Source organism: Petaurus breviceps, unplaced genomic scaffold (genome assembly GCF_028583685.1).
Source record: "Petaurus breviceps papuanus isolate PSGF00001 unplaced genomic scaffold, PetGlider_PUasm1.0 38, whole genome shotgun sequence".
Taxonomy (NCBI): domain Eukaryota; kingdom Metazoa; phylum Chordata; class Mammalia; order Diprotodontia; family Petauridae; genus Petaurus; species Petaurus breviceps.
In genome coordinates this window covers 21,744,535-21,771,858 of record NW_027186304.1, presented here as the reverse complement: position 1 = coordinate 21,771,858, position 27,324 = coordinate 21,744,535, and the positions used below count along the sequence as shown (strand labels likewise).

At 34.9% G+C, this 27,324-nt stretch overlaps 1 protein-coding gene across 3 annotated transcripts in view; it reads right to left on the bottom strand.

Annotated features, from left to right (window-relative positions):
• Positions 1–27,324, bottom strand: part of PIEZO2 (piezo type mechanosensitive ion channel component 2) — a 557,384-nt gene that overhangs the window by 154,956 nt on the left and 375,104 nt on the right. For all 3 annotated transcript variants that reach the window (XM_069099626.1, XM_069099625.1, XM_069099627.1), the window contains exons 8-11: positions 9,058–9,220; positions 5,769–5,888; positions 1,765–1,803; positions 522–660 (exon numbers count right to left, since the gene is read on the bottom strand). In XM_069099626.1, coding sequence (XP_068955727.1) covers positions 522–660; positions 1,765–1,803; positions 5,769–5,888; positions 9,058–9,220 — 461 coding nt within the window. The remainder of the gene's footprint in view (positions 1–521; positions 661–1,764; positions 1,804–5,768; positions 5,889–9,057; positions 9,221–27,324) is intronic.

Below are 27,324 nucleotides of genomic sequence, written 5' to 3'. Positions count from 1 at the left end.
ACCTTTTCATCACTCCTCAAGATTCCAAGGAATTCCCCTCGCCATCTCAGCTGAAAACGATACCTCTCATTTTACAAAGGTGGGAGAAAACATTTCCTCAACATCACTCAGCACTTTGTGACACACTGTTTTATTGTTATCTGTGTTGGTATTGTATCCTTCTCCCAGACAGTAAGTTCCTTGAGGGAAGGAGCCCTGTCTCATTTAAATTTTGTATGTCCCTAGTTGGTGACCAACATTTACTTTTACCTTTTGCCTTTTATTTTAAATGTTCATTGAAATCATAATTAAGCCACTAATTATGTATATAGGGACATAAGTGACAATATGTTGAGGTTAGGTATGTTAAGAATTCCTTTAAGGGGACTTATATGTCAAAAGATCTGATGATAAATAGGCTATGTTATAAATTCATCAATAATTTTACTAGGTGAGTTTATTTTCTTAAAAAAAATTATCAGTCCTTTAAAGGGATAACTTGAAATAGAAAATAACATATAGAATGCTCCGTGGCTCCTTACCTGATGTTTCATCAGATGGCTCCCATTTGTATTGTGGTGTAGAATACATGTCAGCTTTGGCTGGCCCATTCTCGATGGGCAGGCTAGGATGTATGGTATGGTAATCAACAGGAGCGCCATTCACAGTGACCAACAGGACCTGTCAAATGAGGTTAGGACAAGGGAATATCATTTACTACTATTATTTTCTTATTGAAGATTAATATTCAGAATATCAGGCATCTAAAGAGTAGATCAAAAACTCATCTATTATTTCAGATTTCTAAATACATCTAGAAATATCTGGATATTTTTAAATTAGACAAATATTTAATCAGTTTCTGTATGGATGTTTGATGGTGCATAAATGGCCTAATTTTTCTCTTAAGGAAAATTCAGACTTATTCAACTACCAATTTAACTTAGACTTGAGAAAAATTTTAAGTAAATAAAGATTTTAGGCCTTTTGTAACTTTGTTATTATTTACTAGCCTCTTTTTCTGGTATATAAAGAAAGATCAATATTCTCAGTGTTTTCCATCTTCATCATGTGTCTAATTCGTTTTCTGCTTGTTTGTTTGTTTGTTTTTAGGAAAAGAATGCACTATGGTAGAAAGATAAGCTTGACTTTTTACATTTGAGTTTTCTGTCCAACAATTTAATGCTAATTCAACCAAAACAAGTGTAAAGAAGATCAGAGAAATGAGGAGCTTAACTGCTTCCCCCCAAAACCCCAAAATAATTTAGTGGTCTGAAAACTTCTGCCATGTCTAAAAAATTCTAGGAACTGGTAAGCATATGGTCTGACTTCTTGGCATATCCTATGTCAGGATATTCCCATTATTGATGCTGCCATTGGAGAGGACTTTTCCATCATCAACAATGCTCTTTTCCCTAAATCCATAGTTATATGCCAGTGCAACAGAATTTTTAGGATCTACCTTACGCATGTTTTTTTATATAATTTCCAGAGCTATCAGATGAAGCTATCACTGCAAATGGGAATATACATAATACATGCAAAAGAAAAATAAAATCATAATAAGAGATCTTCTTATAAAAACAGAGGCAATTTGTGATGTGAATTGCTTTGATTCCATATTTATTATTGAATATGTTTTAACAAGAACCAACCAGAATGTCTCCTGCTGACAAAATGATTCTTAGATTTTTGAATACAATATAATTTTAACATAAATATTAGATAAATTCAAACTCATTCCTTTATTTACACATACACAAATGACAAATCTAACATACTAACATCAGATGGTTTGTAGTCATCTTGGGTCATGGACAACAGCTGAAAAAAGCAATGTAGGAGAGCATATTAATAAAGCATGACTAAATAAATTAATATTTCTGCATCTATACAATTTAATATATACATGCACAATTTTCTCAATTATTACCAAATAGTGTCTTATTAAGAACTACCATGCAGATTATTAAAGAAAAAAGAACTGTACATTAGATGATATATAACTACTATACAGCTCCAAATGTTAGCACTAAATCTTAAGTACAAATTAGCAGTTATTTGTCAGTAATATGAATTATACAAATTGGTTACATAGAACACAGGGGCTTTGTTTTATAGAACACAAATATAAAAAAGAACATGTTAGAAATTTGTAAAGTCTCGTCAGATTGAGGGAGAAGGGGTGATGGTAACAGGCATTATGGGAAGAGGAGAAAAGTAGGGGAGCAGGTCAATCATAGAATTATGATACCTTAATTTTTTCAAAAACAGTTTTTGTTAAAGACAGCTTAGTATATTTCAGGGTATAGAAAATCACATAATACTGGAGATTAAACTAGAGAATTTTAAGTTGATTAAAAATGAGTGTTTTCAGGGTTTCGATCAGAGTATCCAAAAGATGTTACTGGAATGCAATTAAGAGACCAGGGGTTTCTTCTGAGCATCCACATTGTTTTTAATGTATTTAGACAAATACATTTGTGAGACTTCAAAATACACACAAATGTTTTCTTAACAATTTCTGTTAAATGACTGTTTTAAAACTAGATTAGTTCTTAGTTGCTATATGCAAACGAGCCTTGGCATTCTAATCACTGCATCAATGGCATAATTTTGTACACTAAATTTTCTTTCACATGGCTCTAGGGTCAGTATGGCATGAGAGTGCCCATCATACCTTATGTTTTATTCATCAACTAGTGAAAGCTTGTAATATAAACCATTTGTAAAAAGACAGAGGGACATGAACACTTTGGCAGAGTAGAAGGAAATAGAAAAATTCAGTTCTTCCCTTATCACTAAATAGCACCCTGATTAAAACACAACTAACTACCCTTGAAAAGTTGGAGATCTGATTCAGACCTCCTGAGGAATGAAAGTGAAAGGGCTGCCAATCCCAAATCTCCCCCTTCTTTCTTCCTGGGAAAAGGTCAAATACATATTTTGTATTCAGATAAAGTACTGATGCCCATCAGATTGGCAAAGATGACAAAAACTAAAAGGACTAATATTAGAGGTTTTATGGGAAAACAAGCACATTAGTACATTGTTGGTGGACCTGTGAATGGGTCCAGTCATTCTGAGAAGTGATCTGTAATTATATACAAAGACTTATTTAACAGTTTGATCCTTTTGATCAATTTTACCATGGCTGGGCTCATAATGCAAAGAAATTTTTAAAAAGGGAGTTATAATGCAAAATGTATGTCTAAGATTCTTATTAATAATTGAGTAGCTCATAAGAAAGATAGGGGGTAAACCTTAGTATGATATGAATTTAAAAAGTAAAACCATTTAGGAACAGCTAAAAAGAGTAATTATTTTATACAAGTGAGGTACAAGAGAAAGAATGGATACAGAGGAATTAGATGGGGGGAGGAGAGCAGGTAGTTCTGGTAACCTACTTTCATTGGGAATGGGTTTAAGAGGGAAATATATATTTTTAGAAGAGTATGAAAGTCTTCTAAATTTAGGAAAATAAAACAGTAGAGGCATAGGGAGGGGGGAGAGGACAAGGGAGGGATTTTTAGAGGGGAAGGTGAGGAAATAGGCAAAATTAGGGTATAGAAGGGTGTTTAGATTTATGGGAATTGGAGAATAGGGATGGGATCCTTAGCGGGGGGTAGGTAAGTAATAGGAGGGCCAAGGTAGCCTACCCCCTTCGAAAAGAGAGTGGGAGAGAGGGAGAGACAGAGAGAGAGAGAGACTGACAGACAGACAGACAGACAGAGACAGAGACAGAGAGATATGGAGGGAGGGAGGGAGAGAGAAAGAGGTCCTATATGTACAAAAATATTTATAGCAGTTCTTTTTGTAGTGACAGAGAACTGGAAAACAAAGGGTATACACACTAATTAGAGAAAGGCTAACTAAATGGTGTTATATGAATGTAATAGAATACTATTGTGATGTGAGAAATGAGGGAAAAGACCATTTTGAAGAGTTGAATAAACTGATATAAAGTGAACTAAGCAGAAGAACAATTAATATCATAGAATTAATATCACCAAACCAAGCAATTTTGAAAGCTTTAAGAGCTCTGATCAACTGAATGATCAATCATGATTCCAGATGTCTGATAAGGAAAAATGCTATCCAACTCCTAACAGTATGATCATAGATTAATTAAGCAGAAAAATGTATTTTTTAAGGAATGTATTTTGCTTGGCTGTGCTCATGTAATATAGAAGCTCTCAGTTTCTTTCCTTTCTTTTTTTCTTATTAGGTAGGAAGAGGTAGAAGGGAAAAAATTGAATGCTTAATAATTGAAAAAAAATTTTAAAAATTTAAAAAGAAAAGAAAACATAGGGAAATGGCTTCCATGAAAATTCTGGTGAATATTTTGAATTGGCTTATTTTGTTTGACACATTAAGTTGTGTTCTGTAAGTAATTCTAATGTCTTGCTCTACTTTGGGTGAATATGTAATAGAGAACTTGTCTTTTCAGGAAATACATATCCAAAATAAGTAGGGAAAAAATCTCTTAATTTCACTACTTGTCGGGAAATAAATTCTGGCCTGAACAAAGAAACAAAAATTATAGCTACCATTTACAATACGGATTATTTAATAAAAATTCAATGTATTAATATGCATCATTATGAGTAACAAAAGAAGTTGCTTTAGCTGGCTTCCACGAATATGTATACATCTATACAACTTTGTTATACTTATGAATAATTTTCTAAATGAGGCTTCCTGATTTCTTAATTAAGACTTGATTTAGTTAAATTTGGTGACAGTTCATTTAATTTATAGGATCAAATGAGTTAGTATAAAACTTTCATTTAAAATATGAATTAAGACTCTGAGAATTTAAGTAAGTGACTTGTCCATGTTCATAAAGATAATAAATAGTAGAGCCAGAATTCGAATCCAGTTTTCTGTCACCAAATATTGGGTTTTTGCCAATTGTTCCATAGTTTTTTAAATGGCCCCAAACAACTGGGTCTTCAATATTGAAGCATATCTTTATTTACCTAGACACAGTCTGCCTTTTCAAACCCAGAGAAAGAAATTTTTATCACTTCTCAAAGCACAGATGTTTGTAAATAAATATAAATTTTACCTAAAGAATGTGCTTATAACTCTACATTCTTTTATTATTTCTTTTATAATTTTTTACCTACAGAAGTATTTCCTGCTCAGTAAAGAAGTCAAACTATTTCCTAAAAATTTATTCCCCTAGTCAAGAGTAAATGATTTCTTTACATTTTCTATTGAAGGAGATAATGTACCAATATCTTAAACCACAGGTTCTGTCATGTGTCCAATAAAATAATGAAGTACAAAATGGTATTTAAGAAAGAATGATAGGTTTAGGATCATAGAACTTGAATTCAAATCCTGTCTTAATAAGTATATAACACTGGGCAAGTCAAATAGTTTCTTTGAACTTCATTTTAATTAGTTGTAAGAAAATAAAGAAGACAGCTGGACAAGATGATTTCTAAGGTCCCTTCCAGTTCTGAATCTGGGATTCTATATGCTGACCTAGAGTTGGCATTGTTAGTAAATGGTGGTATGGAGCCAAGAGGATTTCTCTGGTTCTAGAGTTAGAAACCTGTCTCACTTCTTTCTTTGAGAGATTTTGGACATTCATTTTGATAACTGTAAGCAAGATTATAACTACATTCATTTCTACATCAAAGGCTTTGTGGGTGAGGCAGTTGGATTCCTGTTTCATTATACCTGTGTTAGGACCACTACTCAGATTTAACAAGAAAATACCTGAAAAAGAGGCAAAATAAAGGTGGGAAATGGCAGTTTCTTTCTCCAAGCCTTACTTTTCTCTCATCAGTTGGGTAGTGGGTTGCATACCACAGACTTCGCCTTCTTTCTGCAGTGATTTGCAAGGGACTACAAGGCATATCTTTATCTTCATCATTAGTTTCATCATCCTGAACCTAAATACAGAAAAATTCATGAGTTATCTATGCTTCCCAATATATCTCCCTAAGTGGTCTCCCCAAGTCACTCTATAGCTTCTTTTCTTTATCTTTCACTATTGTGTTTTGTCTTTCATGTACATGTAAGAAAGGAAGCTTTGTCACTCTTGAAAATGGTGACAGTTTTCCACTACCATTTCTAAATTTATCAGCACTGAAACATTTTGTGAGCACTCTTGGATAACATACTTTACTGTTAGTGTAGTTTAAGGATAATAGCTGTAGTATGTCAAGGTGTATTAAAGCCTATAGTGGAAAGAAAATTTTCAGGCATTATTTTGCATAAGAATTTATATATATATATATATATATATATATATATATATATTTGTATATCTACTAACTACTTTAACTTATCTTCTTGTCTTACTAAACTGTAAGGATTTGAATCAAGAGGTTCAGTCACATGGGGCTCATTTAGCATGAAATGGGCATTTTGAATCCAATGGGCAAAAATATTGATCCTTATTTTTCTTTATGTGACAATTGGATTTAAGCTTTGTTCCACCTAATGAAATTGATATATAAGCAGAGAATATTCAGTGTCCTTCATTCCTTGGTTCTATTCTATTTCTGGTACATCTAGATAGGTTCTATTTTTTTTTTAAAGCAATTGGGGTTAAGTAAATTGCTCAAGGTTACATGGCCAGTTATTTCTGGGTGTGGTGCTAAGTGTCTGAGGCCAGATTCAATTCCAGGTCATCCCGACTCTGGAGCCGGTGCTCTTACTCACTGTGCCACCTGGCCACCCCTAAGCAATTGGGATTAAGTAACTTGCTCAAGGTTACACGGCCAGGTGTTTCTGGGTGGGTGCTAGGTGTGTCTGAGCCCGGATTCGATCCCAGGTCATCTTGACTCTGGGGCTGGTGCTCTTACTCGCTGTGCTACCTGGATGCCCCCTATAGGTTCTAATGTAACCTAAGAATAGTGATAACAATTCTCCTCCAAAAAAGCAACTTTTAATAATTACTATGCATTATGATGGTTTTATTGTTAATGTCCATTAGAGATAATGCAGTGAATTTCCCCTCACTCTCTCATTCCCTTCCACATACTAGGGAAAACATAAAAATCCTACTTCTCAGGAAGACTGGGATCTTGGGAACATGAGGAAAACAGCACAGTGTACTTAGCTTTATTGTACCAATTGCTGTTGACATCAATTGGGAAAATTGGTGCAAAGTATTAAGAAAACACTGGTGATTGATATGTCTGCCTTTTGGTCACTTTTGTGAAAAAGGAGGAGTGTATGTTTCAGGTGATCTTGAGGCCATATGAGAGATGACACTCCTCTTATTTCTCAAATAGGTAAAAGTGAAAAGGATTATATGATGGATAGACTGTGGGTGGTTGAAGAAGAAGAAGAGCTCAGCACAGTACTGCTCATGGGCATTGGATTCTGGTGTGTTGTCCTTGGTACTAGACAGTAACCTAGCAATGTTGACTTTTAGGGAGCAAAAAGAACACTACAGAAAAATTTTCTGTTCATGTTAAAAACTCCTCCATGGTTGTATCCCCAAGTATTTTAGTTCCTGAATGGTCCCTTTGAAAATATAAGACAATGTAGTCCAGAGAGCTGAAGAGCTCAGACCCCCAAATCAAATGATATAATTATAGAGGAGAGTTTGCCCTTACCCCAAGATAGTCCTGCAAATGACAAAGAGAAGTCAAAAGCCTGAGGATGACTAAGAAGGGGCAAGGAGGAAGTACTAGACATTCCTTTTTCTGATTCAGTTAGGGTTCAGTGGAACTCGAGACAACTGGCTTCTGAGTGGTGAGGGGACATGTATCCCACAAAACCTCATTACAGTTTTAGTTTTTTTGTCATTACAACTTCAAGGTGTTTTGCTGTTGTTTTTGTTTTTTAAATTCTGGTTGTTAATTAAAAAAATAGAAAACAGAAAAAAAATTAGAACTGAAAAAGGCAAGTAAACAATGATAACTGTGGCTTTTGGTCTTATAATATTAGTGTGCAATTACTATTTGTGGTGGAAACAAACTACCATGAGGCCTCCACTGATTGAAAACATCTGCCCCCTTCTCTCCATTCAAATAATCAATCAATCAACACATTTTTGTTACTATATTCCAGGCATTATGCTGGTCACTGGGGATAAAAGTACAGAGTGTGATTCACTACCTGGTTTCAAACCCACAGTATTTATCAGCTGGATTAGTTCAACATTCTTATATTCATTTTGTATTTATTCTTAATATACTTATATATGTACAAGCTTTGTCTCTCAATACAATGTAAACCCCTTGAGAGCAGGGACTATTTAATTTTTATCTCTGTATCTCCAAGACCTAATCTATTGCCTTGAATATAGTTGGCACTTACTAAATGCTTATTGATTGACTTGACTCATTACTGATTCTCCTTCTAATCTTGCTTCCTTATTCAATCTATCCTCCACATAGCTGACAAGTTAAAATTTTAAATCACAGATTTGACCAAGTCATCTCTATTATAAAATATAAACTTAGCCCAGCATTTAAAGACCTCTGGAATCTGGTCAACACCTATCCCTCCAGACTGATTTCTAATTATTCCTCTTTTTGCATTCTACATTCCAACCAAAGTAGTCTATTAGCCGTTCCCTAAACCTAACATTCCATCTTCAACCTCTGTGCCTCTGCAAATACTGCCCTTCATTCCTGGACTGCACCTTCCCTCATGTCTCCCATTTAACACACTTTGGCTTCTTTTAAGTCTTATCTTGGGTACTGTATCCTATAGCAGGCCTTTGCTGAACGCTGTGACCTCCCTGTCTCGGTTATCGGTCTTCTCTTATTTCTACGTTGATATATATTTACTTATCAATATGTTTATGGCTCTAAGAGAATTTGTGCTCCTTTAGGTGGTTTCCATACAATACTCACAGTATCAAACAGCTATTTAATAAACGGCTTATAGAAATGCCATCTTCCCTTCTAGTGGGGATGAAGGGACAGGGGTTGTTTCCCTTCGGTCTTTGTGTCCCTTAAATCATGTACACAGTACATAACACAATAAACATTTGTTGCACTTCATTAGTGAGTAACACAGATTCTCTCTGAAAGGTACTGACAATTCCCTACCAAAGACACTTGTCAACAAGACCATGAAAAATCTTTTTACTCTTACAATGGGTTCTTGTAGCCAGAGTCGAATCAGAGTTGCCAGAGTATAGTATGTCACCAGCAATAGGATAGGGTTGGCATGATGATACCAGGACAACTTTGGGTGTACTATGATCTTCCAAGTGCTTGAACAGTTTGTTTGGATTACTGATGTGATGCCAAATAACCTGTTTAAAAATGAAAGAAAAACATACATAAAAAGAAAACAATACTTTGCAATATTATAATAGTGTGTTTCAGGTGAAGCACATATAGTTTACTATATGTAGCTTTCTAACATTACGCCCATATAACATGTCATTATAATTATTTCTTAGCTCTTGTCTATGAGCCTCTAGAGGTGTAAATAACATGGCTTGCTACAAAGGAAAGAATAATTGCCTTGCAGTTGAATAATCTGGATCTCTGTCAAAGCTTTACATCTTATACTACTTGTGTGTACTCAAGTATATCATTTAGCTCCTTTGAGTCCTAAGTTACTCATTGATGAAATGAGGTAAACATCCACTTTCTTCAAAGGGTCATCATAAAGATGTATGTGAACCCTTTGCTTCTGTTCAGTAATTTCAGTCATGCCCAACTCTTTTTGACTCCATTTGGAGTTTTCTTGGCAAAGGTACTGGGGCACTTTGCCATTTACTTCTTTAGCTCATTTTACAGATAAGGAAACTGAGTTAAAAGACTTGCCCAGGTCTCAGAACCAGGAAGTCTCTGAGGCTGGATTTGAACTCATGAAGATGAGTCTTCCTGACTCCAGGTTCTTCACATTATCCATTACACCACCTAGCTGCCCTGATAAGACTATTATTGTGAACCCTAACCAATTATTAATCTTATATAACTAAAATCCAAACCCTGGATTATACTGGCATTTGTAAGATACTTCTTATATCAGCCAGAAGTGTCATGAATATTAAATATTGAAGGATTAATCAGAAATTCACAACACTTATGCCCAGAAGGGACTACAGGTTCATTAATATGAGGGTCATTTGAAAAAAACTAGAGCTATTAAGCCTAGAGAAGAAAAGATTGAGTAGGAAGGAAATGATAGCTATCTTCAAATATCATCTTATAGGAGAAGGATTAGACTTCTGCTTGGCCCCAGAGGGCCTAACCTGGAACAAAGAGCAGAAGTTGCCAAGATGAAAACATAAGGCTCATAAAAGAGAAAAAACTCAAAACTTTTTAGGTCTTAGTGTCATTCACTTTCATTGTAGTGGACTCCTCTTATTTTTAAGCAAAAAGTTAGATGACCACTTGTTAGGTATACTGTAAAGGGAACTCTTCAGCTATGAAATGAACTAGGTGATCCTCAAGGTTCCTTCAAAATCTGAAATTCTATGATTCTGTGAATATTATGACCATCAAATGAGCATTGTTAAAAATGTTACATGCCTGTATGCTACCAGAGACCATTTTCTAGATAGGAAAAATCAGAGTTGATACTGTTGACCATGTTAGCAATAAATAATATTAAACAATAGTTGTCATCATTGCTCCAACTTTATTACATGCTACGTGGGTTCTGACTGCATTAACCATGAGCACAAATAGATACTCAAGCTACCCATGGATACCCCTACTTATAACCAGAGTAACACAAGGGGAGAAAACACTCTGGGCACCATAGCTACATTCTGTTTCTGAGTCTCATTGGCTTTTAATTCTGTACTCAACCCTCTCATTCTCACCATACCTCCTCACCACTAGTTAAAGGTGGGTTCAATCTAAGACATCTCAACAATCTTCCCATTATGTGACTCCCTTACATATTCCCTCAGCAAAATATCTTTTAATCGGCTGCCACTTGAGCAAGTTCTTTTTCAAAGCTCAGGTGCTATGGGGAGTATTATAACAATTTCCCAAACACAGCACAAAGCAGCACTTCTACTCTCTTTAATTGCTACACCATGCAGTGAACCTATTTTTAATTCATTTATTCTTTTTGTACACTAAAAAGAGCCAACTTATATGTTAAATATTTTTGTGCAAGTATTTAAAAGATAAAAACCTCAAATTGTATGGTTTTGTTGAAATGAATCTTAAAGAGCAGGTTTTGCCTACTATTTAGAAGTCACTATGTCAGGTGTTTGGAATATGATGACAAAATCAAAAATATTCCTGTTCTCTAAGAGTTCACATTCTACAGTATGAGCAATAAATACCAAAAGTATAAAAAAGTAAATACAATGTATTTTTTGAAATATTGAGTTATGATCACCCATTGAAAAGCCCTATGACATAAACAAGGTAGTTCATGCATTACAGGGCTAGTACTTATTACTGAGTTAGTCAATAAATACTGACATCAGCTAGAATTTGGACTTTAGCTTGAGCACTCTTATTATTATCTTTATTAGCATTATTTATTTATTTTCTTGTATTATTTATTATTTTTAGTATCATTGGTTATTTATTTTTCAAAATATTCTAGTTTTATTTCTAGTTTCAATTTATTATTTATTCTACCTATTATTTATTTATTTTATCTAGTTCAATGTTTTTTTTTGTTTTTAGTTTTGTTAATCTTCCTTTTGTTTTCAGGATTTCTATTTTGGTATTTAGCTAGGGGTTTTTAATTTGCTACTTTTCTAGTATTTTTAGTTGCACGCCTAATTTATTGATCTCTCATTTTTATATTTATTGATATAAATGTTTAGAGTAGAAAATTTCCCCTAAATACTTTGGATACATACTCAAAATTGTGGCATGTTGTTTTATTGTTTTCATTATCTTTAATGAGATTATTGATAGTTTCTATAAATTGTTCTTTGACTCATCCATTCTTTAGGATTATTTAGTTTCCAATTAATTTTTAGTCTATAATTCAAAGGCTCTTTATTGAATGTAATTTTGGTTGCATTACAGTTGAGAAAGAAACATTAGCATCTTGCTTTTCTATATTTTTGAGATTTTTATACCCTAATATACATTTTTGTGAAGGTGCCATAAACAGCTGAGAAAAGGCACACTCCTTTCTCTTCCTATTCAGTATTCTCCAGAGCTTTATTACATACAACTTTTCTAAATTCTATTCCTTTGTTTAACTTCTTTTTTTATTTTAAGGTTAGGTTTATCTAGGTTGGAAAGGGAAGAAAATTGAGTTTCCTCACGATTATTGCTTGTTTATTTCCTCCTGTAATTGATTTAACTTTTCCCTTAAGAATTTATATGCTATGCCATTTAGTGCATGTAGATTCAATATTGATATTAATTCATCGTCTATGATACATTTTAGCAAAATGTGGTTTTCCTGTTTGTCTCTTTTAATTTGATCTTATTTTGCTTTTGCTTTGACTGAGATCATGATTGCTACCCTTACCCTTTTTACTTCAGCTGAAGCATAATAAATTCTTCTCCAGCCTCTTGTTATAAACCTATATGTATATTTTCTGTTAGAAGTATGTTTCTGTTAAACAATATGTTGCTATATTCTGGTTTCTAATCCAGTACATTTTCCTGTTCTATTTTTCCACGTGAGCTCGTACCATTTGCCTTCATAGTTGTGATTTCTAACTTCATTTTCATCCAGTCTATTTCTCAGCCTTTTCCTTCTTTTTCCCCCGTTCTCTCTTTAAGAGTCTGCTTTGCTTTTCACTACTTTCCCTCCAACTCTCTTTTGGATAAGAGAAGTTTATGTACCTAGTTCTGTGTGTATGGTGAATTCGTAATCAATGAAAAAATAAAAGAAATTATTAGGTACTATTTTGTCCTATTTATTATATTTATAATTTTTGGAATATTTAATATTAATAAAATATATAAATTCATCAGATTAATTAAAATGGAAAGAGTATCTACATAAGTCTATGTTAGGAAAAGTTGAACAATCCATAAATCAACTCCTAAAGAAAATAAAAGAGGACTATATGGATTTATAAGTGAATTCTATCAAACATTTATGAAACAATTCATTCCAAATAGAAAAAAAAGAATTCTATGGAATTCCTTTTATGATTCAAATATGGCATTGATGTCTAAACCCTGGAGAGTCAAAACAGAGAAACAAAGGTATTGACCATGATCACTAATTAATATTAATGGAAAAATGCTAAATGAAATTCTACAAAGGAGACTATAGTAACATAGCCCAAGGTGATTATCAATTTAGATTTATACCAGAAATATAGGACAACTTCAACATTAGGAAAAATATGAACATTATTGACCATATTAATAACAAAATAATAAATTCTATGATTACATAATCATGAAGAAAAAATCCTTTGACAGGAGACAACATGCATTCATATTAATATCACTAGAAAGCAAAAGAATAAACAAGATTTAACATAATAAGTTGTATCTATCTAAAGCCTAGAGCTGTTATTATCTAAAATGGGGATAAACTGAGAGGTCTTTCCAATAAGGCTGGGACTAAAACAAGGCTATTTACTATCACTATTACTATTCAGCATGGTACTAGAAATGCTAGCGATAGCAGTAAGACAAGGACAAAGAGGAAAAAGGAAACAAAATGATTACTTTTTACAGATTATGTGAGATTTCCTTAGAGAACCCTACAGAATCAATTAAAAATTAATTGAATAATTAACAACTTCAGCAAAGTTAAAAGATATAAAATAAATCTATATAAACAATCAGTATTTTGGTGCATTGCTATTGAAATCTAGCAGGAAGAGATAAAAAGGGAAATTCCATTTAAAATTACTACAGGGAGTATAAAATACTTGGGATGCTACCTGCCAAGACACAATCAGGAACTATATGAATACAAACACAAAGATATTTACACAAATAAAAGCAATTTAAATAAATCAAGAAATATTACTTGCTCATGAGTAGGTTGAGCCAATATAATAAAAATGACAAAAATACCTAAAGAAATTTGTATATTCGGTACAATAATTATTAAATGACAAAATGCTTTCTTTATGGAATTACTAAAAATCATAACAAAATTCAACTGGAGGAATAAGGGATCCATATTATCAAGAGAATTAAAGGGGAAAAAGCAGAAAAGAAGAGGGTCTAAAAGTACCAGATCTCAAAATTATACTATAAATCAAATCACATACACATACATAGTAACCTAGTGTTTGATAAACCAGTTGAGGTAAGAACTCACTATTCAACAAAAACTGTTGGGAAAACTGGAAAGTAGTTTGGCAAAAACTAAGTGTAGATCAACATCTTAAACTGAACAACAAATTAGGCTCCAAATGAGCATGTGATTTAGAGATAAAGGGTCATGTAATAAATTAGAGCAGCATGGAAAAAAATTGTCTCTCAAATCTATGAATAGGGGAAGAGATCATGACAAACTAGAGATAAAGAGGCTCACTGGAAGTAAAATGGATAATTTTGATTACATAAAATTTTTTAAAAATTGAACAAACAAAATTAATGTGGTTAAAATTAGAAGAGAAACAGAAAATTAGGAAAACCTTTACAGGAAGTTTCTTTGATAAAGGTCTCATTACACAAACATATGTCTAGATTAAGGTCTCATTTCTAAGATATACATGGAACAGATTCAAATTTATAAGATGAAGAGCCATCCCTCAATTGATTGTCAGAAAATATAAATAAGATATATTCAGAGGATGCAAACCAAGTTATCAAGTCATATGAAAATTTATCTAAATCATTAATAATTAGAGAAATGTTAGTTAAAACTGAAATACCACGTCACACCTCTCAGATTGACAAACTTGATAGAAGAGAAAAATGTCAAATGCTTTAGGTACTATGGAAAAACAGGTATATTAATATATTGTTATTGCAGCTTTGAATTAGTTCCAAACATTCTAGAAAGCAATTTGGAACTATGCTCCAAAACCTAATAAATTGTATACTTTTGGCCCATTTATACTGCTTGTAGGTCTGTGCCACTAAAGAGTTTAAAGAAGGAGGAAAAGGGTCCATATGTACAAAAATATTTAAAGCAGTTTTTTTTTTCAGTGGCACAGGCCTGGAAACTGAGGGAATGTATACCCATTAATGGGGGAACTGCTAAGGAAGCTATGTTATATGAATGTGATGAAATTTTGTCCCAAAATAATTAAGGGGATGGTTTCAGAGAAAGTTAGGATGGCTTATATGAAGTGATATGATGAAGTGAGTTGAACAGAACCAGGAAATAATAGATTCAATAATAACAATTTTGTCAAGATAAGCGACTTTGAAAGACTTTAGAAATTAGCCACAATGATCAGCCACAATTCCAGAGAATATGTAATGAAAGATGTTCTTCATCTCCAGCTATTGAGAAGTGATGGACTCAAAGTGCACAAATATACAGAAGGAGGGAGAGGGAGAGAGAGGGAGAGAGAGAGAGAGAGGGAAAGAGAGAGAGAGAGAGAGAGAGAGAGAGAGAGAGAGAGAGAGAGAGAGAGAGAGGTTTAATGTGGGAATTTATTTTGCTGATTATAAATATTTGTAGCAAGTTTTGCTTTCCTTTCTACATGGGAGAAGAGAGAGGTAGGAAGGAGAGGATTTATAGCTAGAAATTAAATAAAATTGAATTAGAAGGATTGAAAAAAGATTCCACAATATTAATAAAATCTTAAGAGAACAGAATTTCAATGAAAACAAGATACGGGAAGACAGAGTCACCTCAAAATTATATAATAATTTTTATTAATGTGTAAACTGCACTCCATTCACTTAATTATATATAAAGAATTCATTCACTGTACTTTGATCAAAGAGAGCAACAAGTAATTTTTAGCAGCAGGAAAATGTCTCTCATCAGATTATATTAGTTATTCTTCTTTGAAGGACTAGAATGTCAACTGATTTTTATGATGAGCTGTAGCCCAGCTGGGCCTCAACGGACTAATTATAAAGATATTTTCCATCTTTACTGTGACTCTTGACTTGATCAATGTGCTTTTCTTCTTTTTTTTAAATGAAGCTCTCATCATGTCCGACAACTTATAGTGATTTAATATTGGCAGAGTTTTGTTTCTACTTGTATATGTTGACGGATCTATCAGATCTCCACCTGTTTCCCCAGGACTGTCTGAATTCTTTCCAGACAACATCTGCTCTATAACCTGGAGTTGTGGATCGTGGTTAAGAAGCAGTACATAATACCAATAAATGACGCTATGATTTTATGTAGTCTTTTCTTCTCTGGAGCTGTGTCCTTCATTGTATAGCTTGTGTGATAAAAGAAGGAACATCCTTCTTCCCATTAACTTAAAAAAACCTTACATTTTAAATTGGATAGTACCATGGATTATTACTCAAATGGATAATGTTCCACAGGCAGATCTGAAATCCACATTATTTCCCAGTGATGAATTCTAACTCATCATTGTTAGATTGTTGTAGGGCTGAAAAACAGCTTCTCTCCAAGTTGAAGTACAAGGGTCATTCAAAGGAAAACCACCCTAGAACAACCCTTTTCCTGCTTTTTTAAAAAGTTAAGTCTCAAAACATTTAGCAAAATGATTAGTTTCAAGACAGGAAGAGAAAAAGGATCTCTTGGGTGATTAAGTATAGAATTTAATATCATGAATTAGACCCTGATTAGAACTATTATTATCAATGGGATCAGGACTTCTCCATAAAGGAGAACAAGTAGATTCCCATGATACCAGGTATTGGATACATACACTATAACATACCCAATTAGTAGCCATATAATCTGTATAAGCAGATCATTATCTTTCTCTCTTCCTCTAATTGAAAAAGGACTTGGTGACAGACCCCAAAAGGTATTCAATACTGATTTTCCTTGTGTAAACATCTCATATCTTGAACTCAAGTATAAGACCTTAAGGTTAATTGTTATTTAGTTATCACTTCTAGCTTTATATAATCTGCAAATCTGATGAGTATGTCAACAATGCCTTTATTCAAGCCATTATTTAAAATATCAAAGAGCATAGAACCATTTACAGAACTTCACTAAGTGCTCCTGACAAGTGACAATGAACCATCAATGATTTTGTTGAGCTAATCACCTAGTTCTGTACATACCTAATTTGTACTATTATTTTAAATTCCATTTTCTCCATTGAAGATCATAACAGGTACTTTATTTAATGCTTTGCCAAAATCTTCTTGAGTATTTTGGTGATCTGTTATTTCACTGATGTGGGTTTTCTCTCCAGTGGTGCAGATTGTAACCTGTACGTTCCTGATATAATGCAACTCCAATGTCTACTACCCATAAAACTTCGATACCCAATTTGCTATGGCACCTCCTCTAAATTTGTTGACATTGCTGGGACAGCAGTAGAGCATATCGGTTTTTTAGCCTTTATCCTTTATTCTTGTCATATAATCAGCCTACCTCCTTTTATGGTTACACATATTTCTGGTGATTCAATAAATCAGCAAGCATTTACCAAGTGCCTACTACATACTGTGCATGGTGCTAAGCTCAAGGAATACACTGAGTGTATTAATATTTATTAGAGAAATGCAAAGTAAAAGAACTGTGAGCTACCACCTCACATCTATAGACTAACATGAAAGAAAAGAAAAAGGACAAATGTTGAAGGGGATGTGGAAAAACAGGGACACCAATGCACTATTCAGTGAGCAGTGAACTGGTCCAATCATTCTGGAAACATTTTGGAACTATGGCCAAAGGGTAATACTGCTACAAGGTGTGTGTGTGTGTAAATATATATATATATATATATTTGTTTCAGTATAGTCACAGTGAATCTTTTGTTGGATATTTTGCTGCATCCTTAGAATTTTATTTAAATTCAGCCTCTAGCCTTTGACAGCTAGGTAGCACAGTTGATAGAGTGCCAGGTCTGGAGTCAGGAGAACCTGAGTTCAAATCCGGTTTCAGACACTTACCAGGTGTGTGACCCTGGGCATGTCACTCAACTGTTTGCTTTAGTTTCCTCATCTTCTAAAATGAACTGGAGAAGGAAAAGACAAACCGCTCTAGTATGTTTGCTAAGAAAATCCCAAACAGGTGTTATGAAGAGTTGGATACAACTGAAATGACCGAGCAACAACAGATCTAGCATTTGTTTGAAGACCTCCAATGAGAACAAACACCTACCTTCTGAGGTAACTCATTCCATTGCAGGTTGTTTCTAGGAATAGAAATTAAATTTTTTCCCAATCAAGCCTATCTAACCTAAACTTGCCTACTTTTAAATCCTGCCCATTGCTTCTAGTTTTGCTTCTAATAGCCAAACAGAGCAAATCTACTTCTTCCCCACGCTAGTACTTCAAATGCGTGAATGCAGCTATTATGTAGCTCCTAAGTCTTCTCTTCTTCAGGCAAAACACCTCTGATATCTCTCATTGATTTTCATATGGTATGAAATTTGTTCCTTCACCATTCTAGTCCTTCTCTGAATCTTCTCCAACTTTTCTGTCTCCTCCCTAAACTGTGATACCCAGAACTGAGCACAGTATTACAGACGTAACCTGAATAGGGAAGATCAAAGTAGGGCTTTCACCTCTTTATTCTTGAAAGCTATATCTCTCAATGCAGTTTTCTTGGGTATACTATCATACATATTAAATCAGTCATCCATTAAATATCAGGTATTTTTTTCAGATGAACTAATATCTACCCATGCTTCTTCCATCTTGTGCTTATGAAGTTCATCATTGGAATCCAAGTGTAAGACTATCTTTATCTCAATTCAATTTGAAGAATGTGATTATTCAGTTTCTCTAATTGTGTGTTGGGCATTGGATAAGATGTCACATTTAGAGTACTAAGAGTTCGATATTAACATTTTCTTTAACCATTCTAATTTAATTAGATGGTATAAAATTGAAATAAGAGCCCAACATGGGATTTCATTGGCATAGGAGGAAATTTCCTCCATTTGTCTCTGCCCACTATAGCCTTAGGGAGTTGCCTAAAATAGTAAAAAATAGATGACCTAAAAGCTGTTGTTTTTAGACTTTGCTCCAGCCATAAATCTATGCTCAATAAGCATATGTTTAATTGCAAGGTAAATTCAATTTATCACTATATTTTGTAACCAGTCATAACCTTTTAAGTGGTTTCCAAAGAATGGCACAGATAAAATTATTTGAACCAATACAGATTTTTTCCTTGGGAATGAATATGAGCTGAAGACTATATGAGGAAAACTTACAGAATCTATGATATTTGCTGATGAAGAGGTATGATACTAGCAACAACTGTTAGCTTACAAATGGTTGCCAATAGGTTAAGAGAATATGAGGATCTTTGATGAGTGACCTCTTTCAGTAATTATTCATGCTTCTACATCCCTGAAGCATCACCCACAAGAACTAAGAAAATTCTAAGTTGCCTTAAAGTGGCCAACTTTGTTCCAAGGTCAAAGTCCCATGTTGACCTACAAAACTATTTTTTTTGCAGAGGAAAAACCACTATGGTTTATAGTGGCAAAAACTATATTTCTTTCTTTTTTTAACAATGTGTCTCAGCTACAAATCATATGAAAAGGTCCCATAGTCCTTAGGGTACAACAAGCAATGCCTCTTCTTTAATGTCATTTCCAATGATAAAATAATATTGGTTTCTATTGCTGAACCATCTTACGGTTCCAAAGACTTTGGTGGAAAGAGCTTTCTTTTCTGGTTTAAGTGGCTGTAGTAATAGCACATTATTAATGATATTAATAGTTTTAATAATTAATAACATTAATAGCACTTGCCAGGCTCTATTTCCATAAGACTTATTTCCCAGAAAGATGGTTGGGAGCACTAGGCCACAAGCATTCCTCTTCTTAAGGCTATGTGTTTAGGGTCCTGGGCTGTCTATATCAGGATCTACAGGGAGATAGTTGTGGTAGTGGTGGTGGTAATGGTGTGATATGCCTGGCTCATACTACCTTCTTCTTTTCCCTTCAGGTGCCCTGTTGCCCAGTTTAGCTGCCCTGGGTGAGGCAGTCAGTCAGAATAACTGACCCCTTCACAAGAATTGCTTCCCTGGGATGATGGCTATGAGCAGAAGGCTGGAAACAGGATAGGTTGCTGTGGGGGCTGCTACTTTAAGGGTACCTGTATTTATCTGCCTCTCAGTGACTACTGGTAAGCAGTTGTTGCTGGTGGTGTTGGGGAAGGTGGGCCCAGTCTCTACAATTATTTCTCCCTGTAGTGATGACTGTAGCTGCTGCATTAGAGGTAGATCTGGTGGTTGGGTCGGAGGGGTCATTGTTGTTCCCAAAGTCCTTGGGTTAGGGGTCTGGGTTCTCTTTATCAGAGCCTGACAGAAGAAAAGTAATCAAGGTGGTGGTGGTGTGGTTTGACTTTACTGGCACAGGCTGCCTCCTGACTCTCCCTCAAGATGTTTTGTAGCTTTTCCAGAGAAGAAATGGATATAAAGGAGATTATGAAGATTTATGTTATGTACAAAGAAAACCTTTTTTCATATAGTTGCTGCTTAACATTAAAATATTTGCTGTCTTGCACAAAGCAAGCATTTAATAAATGTTGAATGAATGAATACAACTGATTCTCACCTTCCTGGAGCAGTTTAAGCGAGAAGCTTCCTAAATGCAGGGAGATGCATGAAATGACCATCTGAATCCCTTCCAAATCTAAAGCTGTCTAAATACCTCAAAACATCTTGGATGTTTCCAAATATTTAACATTGCCTGGCTGAATGCAGTCTAAATTTTCTATAATAGTTTACTTTCTGGCCGAGAAAAGGCACATGTCATTCCAAATGAACAGAAGATTTTAATGTTTTCATTAAGGTAACTAAATAAAAAAGTTGTGCATTGTAAGGACACTTCTAATCCTGGTATTTCTCCTACAACCCCATATGTTATAGTCATTGTAGAATATAGGCTTCAGAAGAAACATCACATTTTTTTTCCCTCTGTGCATGTATATATACTTGATATTTTTGTTAAATCCCAATTTCCACAGAGAGATCAAAGCTTTCCCATCCAAAGTTTTGCAAATATATAGGAAAACCTATTCTAGCACATCTTTCATCATATTTTCTGCCAATGTTTCAATTTTCAAAGGAAAATTAGCTCCTAATGCAAAGCGGCTGCTGAAAGAAAATTAAACATTTGAACCTCAAGTACAAATGCCATCTGCATGTTTATGTGTAAGGAAGGCCACAACAAAGTAACAACCAAAGACCAAAGGTAAAGAAAACAATTCAGTCCCCAGGTATGAGGAGCAAGTCATAAACAAGAATATAAAATAATGGAAGCACAGCTTTTAATTAAAATAAAACCATTCTTACAAAAAGCTGTAAAAGTCATTTTATTAAAGCATCATCATCTGAGACAGGATGTTGAGATATTATCTGCCACAAACTTTATTCTATTTTTTTTCTTGCAATAGAAGAATAGAATTTGTTCTGAGGCTACACAACTTGATGTTGCTATAGTTCGAGTACCTATGAGCAAGTGTAACTCTTCAATAACTAAATACATCTGAAACAAAATATGAAATAAAATAGCTATTTTGTAAAATTCATATCTGAGTACAAGGAATATGAGTTATAACCTACTTTATTATATAACCAAATTGGAGAGTTTGGTTTTCTTTAAATTCAGGATTAATATTTTTCATCTGGCTACTGTGAGCAGAAGAGGAAGGATACAAGGACAGAGAGGGAAACTCTTTGGACTAATCCCAAAGGTTTACTTTAAAGGAAATTTGCTAAGGAACTATAGGTGTGTACAAATCCCTTAAATTTTGAAGTCACAATAACCTTCTTAATGTTACCATGTGGAGTTTTGCTCCAAATCTTACATTTAAATGATCACCACTTTTTGGGAAGCAGGTATCAATAAAATGTCACAGATGTAGAGTGGGACTCCTCTCTGTGCTTCAGTTTCCTCATATGCAAAATAAGGAGCTTGACCTAGATGATCTCTGAGGTTCCTGATAGATCTAAAGTCTATGATCATATGATTTCAGAGAACTTTTCCAATTCTGACATTTTGTGAAATTTTGTCCATTCATCTGGGTCTATCTCAACTTGTTCCATAAAGTTTCAGTCGACCATTCTAATCTGCATTGACTTCCTCCTCCTCTGAATTTTCTGGCATTAATTGTTTTCACACTGCTTTTTGGCAGTGCAAAGACCACTTCTTTATTTTCACTTCTATGTTTTCTTACTATTAAGAAACACCTTGGGGCAGCCAGGTAGCACAGCAAGTAAGAGCACGGCTACAGTGTTGGGATGACCTGGAGATCGAATCCCGGGCTCAGACACTTAGCACCCACCCAGAAACACCTGGCCGTGTAACCTTGAGCAAGTTACTTAACCCCAATTGCTTTAAAAAAAAAAAAACACCTTGTTTTCCAGAGCTAAGGCCCAGCAAGCAAGTTTCACCCTGAACTTGCCATAATACCAACCCTTTGCTCTCACTGTCTGGATAAACCCTGCTGCATCTAAATCACAGAATTGGCTCAAACCATCCCCAGCTGGTCCCTGAACTTGGACAAGTATTTGCAGGAACCACATGAAAACCTGCTACGAATAGAATTTGTCACTAGGCAGACCTGCCTCATTGTTACTATTATACCTCACTGCTTGGTTCTTTGTCTAGTCACAACAGTATGTTATCAAGGCTTAGCCTCACTGCCTTGGGTCTCCTAGGTCTTGAGAGACCCTAGCAAACAGTCTAGTTTCCATCCCCCAATGGAATAAAGAAGGCTTTTTATATAACCTCTGTGAATGCTTTGGGGTTTTTTAAAATCTTATTTTTCATAATTAACAGTTGGTATATAATCACTATGAGCTCTTTGGTATTTTCAGAGTTAACAGCGCATAACCTCTGTGGTTCTGCTGTCAGAGTTGACAGTACTTGATAATAATAATCGTTGAGATTCACATGGTCAATAGCCAATAAACATTTATTAAGCACCTATTATGTGCCATGCATTGTGCTAAGCTCTGGGGCTACAAATAAGAAAAAGAAAGACAACTTCTGTGCTCTAAGAATTTACAATCTAATGGGGAAGGGGAGAGACAACACACAAAAGGAAACAGAAGGGGAGGGTGTGTCACTAACAGGTTAGTGCTGCAGCATGATGTTTATAGAGCACAAATCAAGAAAGCCACTGATGAGTAATGAAGAGGTAGGTGGCTAGAAAATTCTGAGTCCCTCATAAAGGGTTGGAGGAGGGAGATGCAGAAAGAGAGTTTGGGAGATTTTTTTTTTCAGCCTTCCAATCAGAAGGCAGAGGCAACTGAAGGTGCTCAAAGCTCAAGCCATCTCCATGATGATGAGATTTCTGGTGATGAGTTTCTCCTAGAAGAAGCATGATGCTGCCAGAGTCTAAATCAAGCAGAGAAGCTACCAAAAAATGAACACATAACTTTATAGTTTATTTAAATTTTTTAAAAATTGTTTTGCTTTCTGGAGGGGGAAAGGTAGGGAAATTGGGGTTAAGTGACTTGCCCAAGGTCACAAGGCTAGTTTGAGTTAAGTGCCTGAGGCTGAATTTGAACTCAGCTCCTCCTGACTCCAGGGTTGGTACTTTATTCACTGCACCACCTAGATGTCCCAACTTTATAGTTTATAAAGGGCTTTCCTCATAGCAATCTTATATGGCAGTTAAGGCCAAATATCACCATTGTACAGATGAGGAAACTGAGGCCCAGGGAGCTCAAGTGACTTGCTAGAAGTCAAATGATGCTGATCCTGGACCTGAACTCAGGTCTTCCAATGCCACCTCTAGTATTTTTTGTAATATTTTACACTGTCCTTCCTTCCCCTAATCATATGCTCTCTTTTAACTGTTTAACATGTATATGTCATCCTAATGAAGTCAGAAACATGAAATTCAGGACTTTTCCTTGAATCAGTCAAAGCAAGTATATGTAGTACATATAGGAGCACTTGATATTTACTTCAATATTTCTAGAATCTATAATTTCAATGGCGTGGTGCTCTCTCCATTGAGAGGTCCTCAGTAGAGAGTCTTTTAGATTATCTGCATCTGGGGAGTTTATTATGCCCACCTTCTTGGGGAGGATCTCTGAATATAGCCAGGCTGATCCTTAATGATAAGTTCCATAATACTCTATTATGGCAGGACTGACCAGGGCATATGCTCCACTGGCATAGCTTTCAACAATCAGTCACTCAAAAGCATTTTTAAGCTCTTGCTGTGTCCTAGGTACTGTGCTAAAAGCAGAAGATACAAAGAATGGTAAAAGATAGTCCCTTTTCTCAAGAAGTTCACAGTCTACCCTAATGAGATAGAAAATTTGGGGTGAAAATCTCCACCCAAAAAAGCTATATAAAGGGTGAATTGGAGATAATCAGGGGAGGCAAGGCATTAAGGAGGATTAGGAAAGATTTCTCCTAGAAGATGTGATTTTTACTGGATCTTGAGGGAACCAGGGAAGCCAAGAAGCAGAGAGAGTCTTCCAGGCATGTGGAAGAGTCAGTGAAAGTATCTATGGTCTGGAGATGATAGATTTTGTAAAAAGGACAAAAAAGAAGTCATTCTTTCTGACTCACAGAATATGCGGGAGGAATAAAGTGAGGAGAACAGGAGATGAAGAAATTTTATATTTAATCCTAGGGGTGATAAGGAATCACTAGAGTTTATTGAGTTGGGGGTGAGATGGAGTGGAAATAGTAAGATCTTAGGAAGATTCATTTGACAGATGAGTGGAGAGGTTTAAGCTGGGGAGACCAATCAGCAGACTATTGCAATAGTCCAAGCATGAGGTAATGAGGGTTTGCATCAGTGTGGTGGCAGTATCAGAGGAGAGAAGGAGGTGCATACGAAGCATATTACAAAAGTAACAGCAGTAGGACTTGGAAACAGATTGGATATGGGGAGTGACACAGAGTGGCAAGCCAAGGATCACACCTAGGTAGTGCACCTGGGTGACTGGGAAACAGCAATAGGGAAGTTCAGAAGGGGAAGAATCCAGTCACCTCTATAACACAATGAAGCATCACAGCAGCATACTTCAGAGAGCAGATGTTGTGTTCAATTAAATTAATATTTTCTTCTATTCTACTTTGTATTCTATTTCTGTTTTCTATTCTAAGGTCTTATATTAGATCAAACATTCATGTCACATCACTATAAGTATGCCCCAAATCTAGCACAATACACTGTACATGATACCTAATTATTTTTAAGTAAATGGATGAATGGTAAAAATAGTTTCATTAATGGACCCTCCTGAAAACCACTGAAAATGACTTAGATGGTCAGCATACTACTCATCATTCCCAGTCAACTCCATTGTGTTTTTATACCTTCATTTTTCCACAGAATGATAGATTTGAAACTGGAATGGATCTTAAAGATGACTGAGTTCAAAAGTCCCTTATTATACAGATGAGGAAATTGAGGTATAAGACGTTAAGTTGTTTGTGATATATTTGTGGCAGGATTAGTAAGTGTTTATGGCAAACCACTCCAGCATGTTTTCCAAGAAAACTCTAGATGATGTCATGAATAGTCGGACATGACTGAAAGGACTCCACAACTGAGAACTTAAGTGGCTTTCCCAAGATTGCCAAGAGCAATGATTTGAACCCAAGTGTTCCAAACTGTGTGCCAATTTTCTATCTGATGTAGCAATACTGCCTCTCATATTTTATTTAAACAACCAGAAAACATGTGACAAGTTTCACACCAGATGCTATTTAATAATTGAACTGCAATGGCACGGGGAAAGAATCTTTAGTTATTGATTAAGAAAAGAATTAGAGATTGGATAGAAAGGGCAGGGATAAACAAGCACATCCCTGAATAAAGAAGTGTTAACAGTGGAGTCCTTCAGGGATCACTGCCACAGCTGATCTTGAGCATTTTTTGCTATGCAAGAGGAAATATCTCTGACAACTCCAAGTCTCCAAACAACAACAAAATAATAGTAAAAGCTTATAAGGATGTTGGTAGAAAATAGCAAGTGAACTTCAATATAGGACAATGTGTGAAAGAGCTTTCTTGAGCTGACTCACAATAGCAGACTGTAAAAATTTTAGTCTATTTACACATAGGATATTGGTAAACACTACAATGAAGGCATGATTTATTGTTGTGTTGATTTTCATTTTATTGATTTCTTTTTGCTGACTTAAAATAATGGAAAAAAACTGTTAAAAATGAAGAATAAACTTAAAACTGTGTCATGTGTACATATTCCTCCAGAGAGCGAGTTGTTAAACATTTACCAGCACAGCCTTGAATATAAGTGTAATTAAATATCTGGCTTGCTGTCCCTCTGTTTTGGCTACCCTCAGCAGCACCTCCAATCTGTAGGCCCAGATTCAGGTACCAATCCTATGGTTAAATAGAAGATATAAGAAGTTTTATACAAGTGGTACCAGCTCAACATTAACAATGGCCTTGCTTGCTGATAATTCCACTTTGTTCTTATATTTTCTGGACCAATATGATAACACTACACATTTAAATAGCACTTTAGAACTTACAAATCATTTTCCTCACAAAAATCCTGTAAAGAAGGCAGTGAAATATTTAACATTCCCATTTTACAGATGAGGATACTGAAGTTTAGAAACGTTAAGAGTCTTACCTATGATCAAATAGCTAATAAATATCAAAGCTGGATTCAAACCAAGGTCCTTTTACTCCATGTCTACAACCCTTTACAATATAATACCACATTTTTTATGTATTTTTTTAAGTTAAACTACTTTCACAACTTTGATAGTCTCAGCGTAACGTTTTATTTTATTTGTATAGAATTTGATTCAGACATTAAGAGATATTACCTACTTTTGAACATTCTGGCATTTATTGATCAAATATATAACCCATCCAAATCTTTGACAATTTCAAACACCAGATCTCTGCCTAGTTTATTGAATAATTGAGTCATGCTTTGTGCCTGTAGTTCTGGCAACTAAAGTCTTATTTCCGTGTCCAAGGAAGACTTAGTCTAGGGGTGGGGAACAAGAGGCCTCAAGGCCACATGTAGCCTTCTAGGTCCTTAGGTACAGTCTTTTGACTAAATCCAAGTTTTACAGAACAAATCCTTTTATTAAGGGGTTTTGTTCTGTGAAGTTTGTATTCAGCCAAAGAGCCACACTTGAGGACCTAGAAGGTCATATGTGGTCTCAAGACCACAGGTTCCCTATCTCTGATTAGTCCTTTGAAGTTTATATACAGAAAAAAATCATACAGTGCATTGGCTTAAACTCAAACTTCTTTCCCTACATATTCATAACACACATGCATGCACCACATACACACACATACATAAACACACACTGCTGTGTTATGCACCTGCAAACATGAGTAGTATTCCTATGTTTGTGTGGGAATCTTTCCAAGTTATCCTGCACATTTTTAAAAAATCAAACACACCTGACACCTTTTAAATTGAATTAATTAAAGTTCA